The 9,530-nt window shown below is 39.6% G+C and overlaps 1 protein-coding gene across 1 annotated transcript; it reads left to right on the forward strand.

The window, feature by feature from the left end:
• Positions 1 to 657: 657 nt before the first annotated feature.
• Positions 658 to 9,250, forward strand: LOC115585795 (chitinase-3-like protein 1). The gene is made up of 11 exons (XM_030424430.1): positions 658 to 688; positions 5,725 to 5,929; positions 6,022 to 6,078; positions 6,408 to 6,573; positions 6,687 to 6,805; positions 6,900 to 7,023; positions 7,117 to 7,299; positions 7,437 to 7,553; positions 7,682 to 7,814; positions 7,924 to 8,695; positions 9,166 to 9,250. The coding sequence occupies exons 1-11, from the start codon at positions 658 to 660 to the stop codon at positions 9,248 to 9,250; spliced, it is 1,992 nt and encodes a 663-aa protein (XP_030280290.1).
• Positions 9,251 to 9,530: the final 280 nt, after the last annotated feature.

The following is a 9,530-nucleotide window of genomic DNA, read 5'->3' on the forward strand; positions in this document are numbered from 1 at the left end:
GTTTATTTTCCTATTTTCAGCCCAATACGGAAAATATAATAAACAGGGAAACCAACAGAACATAATGAATCTAATTTACATATTCCGTTAATGCCATTTCCCACGGTACATTTCTGCTGTGTGGCCACGCTTTGCGCATGCGCAATGTATAGTCTGATATCTCTGGTCGCCAATTACGTTTTCAATAAAGCATTAAAGGAAAAAAAATCTCTTGACGCTAAATATACAGCGGTCAAGCCAGCCGTGGTTCATGTTTGCTTGGTCAAATCAGCCGCAACTTTCCTACCAGTGCGCAAATCTACTAACATTTACGGTAAACGTACTGAACCCGCTCCTTTTTTGTTTGCCAGATTAAATGGAATAATTGGATGATCACATGATACATGGACCTGAGAGATAATTGTTCAGGATGGTCAAGAGTCAACCAAAACCACCCAAAGTAAGTCTAAAATGAATTAGAAGCTGCTGGAAGACAGGTGTCAGTGTTCACAAACAAGTGTGTTTTGCATCGCCATATGATAAGAGGCTGCCCTGCTAGAAACCCTTGCTCCAGACACCTTAAAGCTCGACTTTTTTTTACCTGATCACATGGACAAAGAAAAAATCCTTCTGGAGTAAAACTCTGTGGTCAAATAAATATTGAGTTGTTTGGCCACAATGACCAGCAACATGTTTGGAGGCGAGGAAGGTGAGGCCTTTCACCACAAGAACACCATACCTAATGTCAAGTATGGTGGTGGTAGTATTATGCTGTAGAGTTGTTTTGCTGCCAGTTGATCTGGTGCACAAAAGAAAGTAATGGAATAATGATGGAGGAGGTTTGTTTTCAAATTCTTCAGGAAAACCTAAAATCATCAGCCAGGAGATTGGGTCTTGAGTGCAGTTGGTTGTTGGGTGTTTGATGACAAACACAAATCGGCAGTGGTAAACGAATGCTAAATCAGGCTAGAATTGAGAATTTGGAGTAGCCTTCTCAAAGTCCTGACTTGAACCCCATCAAGAACATGTGTAATGTGCTGAAGAAACAAGTCTGTGCCAGAGAGCTGCCATGATTTGGCTATATATTTCAGAAGACCTGGAATAAATCAATTACAGAACCAAACTTCATGAATGTTTTTGTGACAAAGTTGTAAGTGTTCAATCCAGCTTGTGGCTGTATAATTGTTAATGTTGAAATTTGAGGATTATGTAAACGTGCATCATTTATTTTACCTTCTTAAAAAATGTTGTTTATTATCTATTTGTCAACTGTCACATGCCTGACCTTAAGCTTAATGTCAAACTTCCTTGTAGGAAGTTAACCGTAGATAAGCCCTCAAAAGAATGTCACCTCGCTTTAGTTACAGCTGTACTTTAATGCTGCCAATAATCTTAATTATGACACATGACAATAGTGTATGTGTCATTCCCTTGCTCTGACGTTCTTGATGGGTGCAGGTGTGCCGACATACATGAATGACATCTTGATTGCAAAAAGGAATGTGCTTAATTATACATCCAGCCAAAATACATGATAAATCATCTGTGTGCAGAATGTCCTGAAATACTCTCTGCTGCACCTTTGGTATGTGCTCTACTGTGAGCAACAGACATGCCAGCAGAGGCTTGCAAGGAAAGTGAGATTTAAAAAGAAAAAAAGGAAAACAAAAAGAAAAAAACAGGCATTACACATATTATTCTCAATGATCACCACTGACCCCCAAAATTCAATACCAGATTTGTTATAGTGTCAAATAAATACAAATTAGATGGCAAGTTAAGTTCTGCATACAGTATACATTTTGTTAGATGGTTAAATTCTGTTCCAACTTGTTGATACTGGTCACAACACCTCCTCAATTTATTCACTTGCGGTAAACGCTTTTTACATACACTTATAGTAGGTTTATAAAATAACAGGCCTATGCCTATTGAAGGCAGATGAGAGTATCTGATTATGAGTATTCTAAACTCAAAGATTTAGAATATGTGTTATATTTGATTTCTGGGCCTTTTAAGTGCTGTCTAAATCAGAAAAAAACAACTTACATCTTTGAGAGACTCAGGCGGGCTTTTCATTGCACTTCATTTCATTTTTCATGCAAAACTATAAAGATGCAGGTAACATGCTTTATGCTTATTGATTTTCATTTAAGTTTAATTTATAATGCTGTTTTTGCAGTTCAGACCGTCCCAACAAACAACTAAAACACCCCACCTGAGCAGCCACTTCCAATCTACTTGTACTTCTAACAGGATTGCCACACAATGATAACATATATTCAATACATTTTTTGTTTAACTTAGTTACAGATAATCCATCCCTGCATATTTGATTTCTCAGGTTCTTTTTTAAGAGGAATAAGGTTGTTAATTAACACCTTATCGTGAAAAAGGTGATGGTGAAACCATATGTAAATATTACCTAACGTAGTCAAGGTCCAGCAATGTCCAGCGATAATCATTTTACAAAGAATTTCAGCAATATTGCTGAGCCACTGAGACATGACTGAACTTGCAAGCAACAACTGATTTTGAATCATGCTCCAAACCATTCTTTAAGTCAACATAGTCGTGTACCTGTCAGGTTTTCATTTTTGTATGTAAACTGAGGCTTCCAAAATACGCAAGATTTTAAGTACATTACACCTAGCCTACAGATTAACAGATAGGTCTCATAGCACAATCCCTAAACCTCAAGAATGTCTATTCAAACAGAGGGAAAAGTAAGAACTAAAGCTGTTTTAAGAGCACAATACACATTGCTATTTGTCAATGGAAAGAAAAAACAACAAGTTGGTAGGTGTATGTACCAAAGTGGGTGTGTGCGCAATTTTTGTTGCGCTTTTGACTGTGTATTAGCACATGCCTTTTTGATTACACTGTCAATCATTTCTTCCTTTGTCACTGAAGCCAACCTTTTGTGGGGTGTGTTTCTTCATTCAACCACTGTGTAATTAGATGTGCTGTACATGATGACGGTTGCTCATTTCTACTGACTTGTTTTGTTCATGTATTGTTGCTTTGTCTTAAACAATTACTGTAATTTGACAAACCTTACATTATATCATGACGTTATAAACATGTTGAGCCCAGAAAGTCTATTAGCAGCTATTCTGGTTGTACAGTGGAAAACTAGTCATGCCTTCGATACTGCTAACATAATTATAGACCTGGCTCTATTGATAGCTCTGTTGTGAGGTGTTTTTAATGTTTTCTATAATTTCTCTCTGCTCTGAAGGAAAAAGGGGCCCAAGAATCATTACACTGTCATTGTATTATATTGGGCAAGTATTAACATCTTTCTGGTCACTCTGTACAGGAATTGAATTTTGTTTGCCTGCCATGTTGTTCTTGGAAGACATAGCTAACTCAAAACTTTAGAGAAATCTGAATGAGTATTGCATATTCAAACTAATGAGCTCAGGGTTCTCAGTCCCCCTGTAAGAGTGAAAGAATGATCCTAACAGGAAGACATTTTAACATGGTGGTGTCATGTTGTTTCAGTGAATACAATTTCATTTCATAATCAAAAGGGCATGGCATTAGGTAACTGTCATTATTTCCGTCCATGTCTAATTGCTTTGGAAAGTGGAGCATTGCATTAATTATCCTCACCCTTTACTAACTGCTGCACCCTGTCAACTATCAACACCTCCAAATTAAAACCACACAGTCAAACATTTCTCATACATCGTCCATCAGAGTAGAGAGACAGTATACGCTTCTTTCATCACCATCACTGTAAGTACTTCTTTTTATCTGATTTTGCTAACAACACATTTTGCAAACTGCTTAGTTGATCCTGTGTACATTGTTATACCTGCTCCATGTCTAACTAACTGGCTAGCCTAACTAAACAGATTTAAATGTTAATCCAGCAGGAATGTAAAGACCTTTTCTTTTTTCATTTTGTTTTCATTTTCAAAACAGCACCTCTAATAATTTCAGTTTGAGTGTACATTATTTTTATTCAAAATTTTTTGAAATGCACATGTGTACATTTTCAGACTTAAACCAGTGTTGTTACATAAGACAGGAATTCCTTAATCAAACTTGAATAGTTAAAAACACAATAACCAACCTGTTATGTGAGATCACATCTGATCTAAAAAGATTTTCTGTGGAACCTAAAACACACAATAAACCGTCATCTGATTTATTGGCAAGAAATGTTGTGACAGTGTAGACGTGTAAAAAATAAAATAAAATGACTCACATGTTCGTGAGTGTTTGCCAAACTTGTTTTTAAAGTTACAGTGTATGTGTGGGTGTGTAAGGCATTGCCTCCTGTCCTGTCTGACCTAGTTATACATTTTCCAAGGGACTCGAGTCAGGAGTTATAAATACTAAATGAAGTTTAAGATCTGTTCCTCGTATGCAAATGCACATGTTAATGTAGAGATACACAAATAGTTTCTGCTGCTGCATTCAGGGCGCATTTCACACTCTCATCCCGACCATTATTGATCAGGTGACCAGTAGGGTCTAAATAGGGTCCATAGAATACTTCTGTGGTCTGTGCTAATGTTTAGGCCTGTATGCTAATGATAAACCATCCTGCTATGCAGAAGATTTTATCATCTGTTGTATTTCGTGGGTTATTTTTTAATTTTAATTTCTAATTTTTTTGCTTCATATTAAACACATTTTTCTATTTGTGCCTATCCACAGCAACAAAATGTTCAAGCTCTCTCTGACTGCAGGTAAGACACGCCAGTCAAGAAAATGTTTCCTTAAGGGTTCAGTTCACCTAAATTACATCAACACATATTTTCTCTCTTACCTCCACTGGTATCGAGCCATGCAGGTGACTTTTGTTTTGTTTGTGGTTGTCTCTAAGAAAACGATGAGGACATTCAACTAAATTTTCCACTGATTTCTGGTGCTTTTGACTGTAAAACAGCGTTCAGAAAAATTAAACCCATAACACTTCATTTTAGGGTAGATACTGTATAATAAACATTACTGGCATGCATGTTAGTAGCATATTTGCTCTTTATTAGTCAATATAATAGAACTTTCTAATGGTTTATTCTGCATTCTACTCTGACATTAAAGTATTTTCCGTGAAAAACACACTCAGCAAGGACCTTACATTATAAGGTGGTACTACCACAAGAATAGTCATTCTGCTTTAAAAGCACTTAATATCAATAAGGTATACTCTTAAGTAACAAAATACAGAACTAAAAGTGTAATCGTCTAAATATTTCTTAAAGCCACATTATGTTGAAATTGCCATTTTGTGCAATTTGGAGCCCCGTCCAAGTGTAAAAAACACAAATCCCAGAACTGGAAAAAGTTGTCAAACTTAATGTAGGTTCTGACTGCAAAAAAAAGTCATTGAGTCATATCAATGTAATTTGATATGAACTTTTGTGATGAAGTAAACATGTATTTAACTCTGTAATCATACCCTCTGAAGTTACAGAGGGGGGCAGAGTGGCTGGGAAAGAGACACTATTCTATTACAAAACACTGTATCGTGAAAATGATTTAATGAATAATTTTGAAGCTCTAATTTTAAGGTAAACAAAACACTGACAAAATCTGTCTTTTTTGAAGGACTCTGCTTGATCATCGCTACTCTGGGTAAGTTTAAATGACAAACATAATCATAATCTCAAATCCTTCAAGAGGTTATATATTGTCCCCAAGCCACTCACTGTTCGTGAACACAGATCCTGATATAATTGATGTCTTTAAAAAAGTATAATGCCATGATTTTCCTCCATGTCTCAGCGTCCTCCACCAGGCTGGTGTGTTACTATGACAGCTCAGCTGAAAACAGAGTTGAGGAAGGGGAGTTCCAGGTATCAGATATCGATCCGAACCAGTGTACACATCTGATCTATGCCTTTTCTGACATTAACGCCCAACATGAGCTGGTTCCCAAAAGTGAAGCTGACATACAACGATATGAGTCCTTTAATGGACTCAAAACCAGGTCAGTGTTTTTAGCCTCTAGGTGTGATGGAAGTTATGTTGAACTTTGAGTTTTCTGTTAAGTGCTCTTTTCTAAATTGTATCTACCAACAGAAATCCGTTGCTGAAAACACTGTTGGCAGTAGGTGGCATAACCTTTGACACAAGAAAGTAAGTTACTTACAAGAAAATTTAAGCGATATTTGTGCCATTGCACATGCAAAAAAAACATCCAATCACGGCTAAAGCCTTATATATATATATAATATATATATATATATATATATATATATAATATATATTAATATATTAATATATATTAATATATTAATGAGTTAAACTTAATTTAGGAATTTGTATCAAACTATGGGTAAAAGGTCAATCTATCATGCCCTACCCATCTTAAGGCTTGATATTTGTGTTTGTACATGTGCTGCGCGCTGCTCTATGCATTTGTGTTATTCTACTTGAGAGCACTATTTTGTTCAAATCTTCAACAGATTCAGTACAATGGCATCAACAAAACAAGACAGAACAAAGTTCATCCAGTCTGTTATCACATTACTGAGAGCAAATGGGTTTGATGGGATAAACCTTGACTGGAGGTACCCCGGAGGAGCTCAGAGCCAACCAGAGGACAAGCAGAGATTCACATTGCTGACAAAGGTCAGATCCTGAATTTCGCTTCAGTGAAAAACATGATGAGAAATATGCCAAAAATATAAGAGTATAAGGTTGTATCCTTGACTCAGACTGAACCATGCTTTTGTTTTGTATAGGAGCTCAAAGACGCCTTTGAGGCTGAGGCAACCAACCGTGAGAGATTAATTGTCACTGCTAGTGTGTCTGCTGAAAGAGCCATCATCAATGCCAGTTATGAAGTCACACAAATTGCAATGTAAAAAGAAGAAATGAATGTAATTCTTGACTTTATATCCATAGATATCTGTTGTCATATTTTGGTGTACTTGATCTCCTCTGCATTTTATCAGGCACTTGGATTTCATAAACGTGCTGACGTTTGACTTTCATGGCCCCTGGGAAAATGTCACAGGACACCACAGCCCCTTATATCAGGGATCCCAAGACACTGGAGACAATATCTACTCAAACACTGCAAGTTCAGGGATTTACACTTGAGCTGCTTGGATACCTTTCTATTTAGAGAAGTTCTATCATTGTAATAGTTATTTCTTTTCAACATTTTAGGACTCTGCCATGCAGTACTGGCAGGACCAAGGAGCACCTTCACAAAAGCTAAACTTGGGGTTAGCAACATATGGACGTGCTTTTACCCTCTCCTCTGCTTCCAGTAATGTTGGAGCATCAGCCAGTGGTGCTGGTGACGACGGCTGCTACACCGGTGTAGACGGATTCTGGGCCTCTTATGAGGTAAAAACTGCATGATTGCATATGTTTATATCAAAAGCCTTGATATAATCTAACCACTTTTACTGTTTTTCTTGCACCAACTTTCTGTTAATTTTATAAAATATTTTCTAAATATGTAATTTGACCCTTCATTTCAGACTTGTCTTTACCTTGAAGACGTTACAATACAGTTGATTCCTGATCAGAAAGTTCCATATGCCACAACAGAAAACCAATGGGTTGGATTTGACAACAAAGACAGCCTTGACGCTAAGGTAATCATTTGTTAATTTCCAACTGATCCTCAGCATTGCTTTGATAGATGACTGGTTAAGCACAGATCCAGTTTTTCTTTCCCAACTGGACTTCAGCTGTTGAAATGTTTTCTTTTTCATCGTCGCAGGTCAGTTACCTAAAAACTAACAATTTTGGAGGAGCTCTGGTCTGGTCTCTGGACCTGGATGATTTTAGTGGAAAGTTCTGCAAACAGGGCAACTTCTCCTTCATCAGCCACCTGCATGCTCTCCTGATTCCAGGTAACCAAGATACAAAAATTCTCTACGTTGTCAATGGATGGAGGATTTCAGTAAGTCGTGGCAGCGACAAAGAGTGATGAACAATTATCTGACCCCTTTTTTTTTTCAGATTTTCCAGACCTTACCACTCCAACAACAACCAAGCCAACAACCAGAGAAACTCCTACGGCCACCATGCCGACAACTACAACCACAGCTCCACCTACCTCAAAAATGCCCACTACCACAACCACAGCGCTCCCTGCCTCAAAAATGCCCACTACTACCGCTAATTCTCCTACTACAACCACAACTCCCCCTACCACATTTACAACAGCTCCCCTTACTAAAAGCACAACTGCTACTACCAAAATCACAGCTCCCCCAACCACAACCACTACAGCTCCCCTTACCTCAACCGCTACAATGCCCCCAACCACAACCACTACAACGCCCCCAACCACAAAAACTACAATGCCCCCTACCACAACCACAATTGCTACTAACACAACCACAACAGATCCCCCTACTACAACCACAACTGCCCCTACTACCACATCCACAACCCGGCCAACCACAACACCTACAGCCCCCCCCACCACAACCACGACAATGCCCCCTACTACAACCACAACTGCCCCACCTACAACAACCACTACAATGCCCCCCTACCACAATAACAGCTACCCCTACTACAACCACAACTGCCCCAACTACAATTACCACTACAATGCCCCCTACCACAACCACAACTCCCCCACCTATAACAACAACAGATCCCCCTACTACAACCACAACTGCCCCTACTACCACATCCACAATTCGCCCAACCACAACACCTATAGCTCCCCCCACCACAACCACGACAATGCCCCCCTACTACAACCACAACTGCCCCACCTGCAACAACCACTACAATGCCCCCTACCACAACAACAGCTCCCCCTACTGCAACCACAACTGCCCCACCTACAACAACCACTAAAATGCCCCCCTACTACAACCACAACTCCCCCACCTACAACAACCACTACAATGCCCCCTACCACAACAACAACAGCTCCCCCTACTATAACCACAACTCCCCCACCTACAACAACCACTACAATTCCCCCTACTACAACAACAGCAGCTCCCCCTACAACAACCACTCCAATGCCCCCTACCACAACAACAACAGCTCCCCCCACTACAACTACAACTCCCCCACCTACAACAACCACTACAATGCCCCCTACCACAACAACAACAGCTCCCCCTACAACAACCACTACAATGCCTCCTACCACAACAAAAACAGCTCCCCCTACTACAACCACAACTCCCCCACCTACAACAACCACTACAATGCCCCCTACCACAACAACAACAGCTCCCCCTACTACAACCACAACAATGCCCCATACCACAACAACCACTACAATGCCCCCTTCTACAACCACGACTGCCCCACCTAAGACAACCACTACAATGCCCCCTACTACAACCACAACTGCCCCACCTACAACAACCAGTACAATGCCCCCTACCACAACAACAACAGCTCCCCCTACTACAACCACAACTCCCCCACCTACAACAACCACTACAATGCCCCCTACCACAACAACAACAGCTCCCCCTACAACAACCACTACAATGCCCCCCTACCACAACAACAGCTCCTCCTACAACAACCACTACAATGCCCCCTACCGCAACAACAACAGCTCCCCCCACTACAACCACAACTCCCCC

Source organism: Sparus aurata, chromosome 7 (assembly GCF_900880675.1).
Source record: "Sparus aurata chromosome 7, fSpaAur1.1, whole genome shotgun sequence".
NCBI classification, from domain to species: domain Eukaryota; kingdom Metazoa; phylum Chordata; class Actinopteri; order Spariformes; family Sparidae; genus Sparus; species Sparus aurata.

Excerpts from the sequence above, each read along its gene's own strand:
- LOC115585795 (XM_030424430.1), top strand. The coding sequence starts at position 658 with ATGACCAGCAACATGTTTGGAGGCGAGGAAG. Across the intron at positions 689-5,724 it reads CATGTTTGGAGGCGAGGAAG|CGTCCTCCACCAGGCTGGTG; the intron begins GTGAGGCCTTTC and ends TCCATGTCTCAG. Across the intron at positions 8,696-9,165 it reads CAACCACAACTGCCCCACCT|CTCCCCCTACTACAACCACA; the intron begins GCAACAACCACT and ends CAACAACAACAG.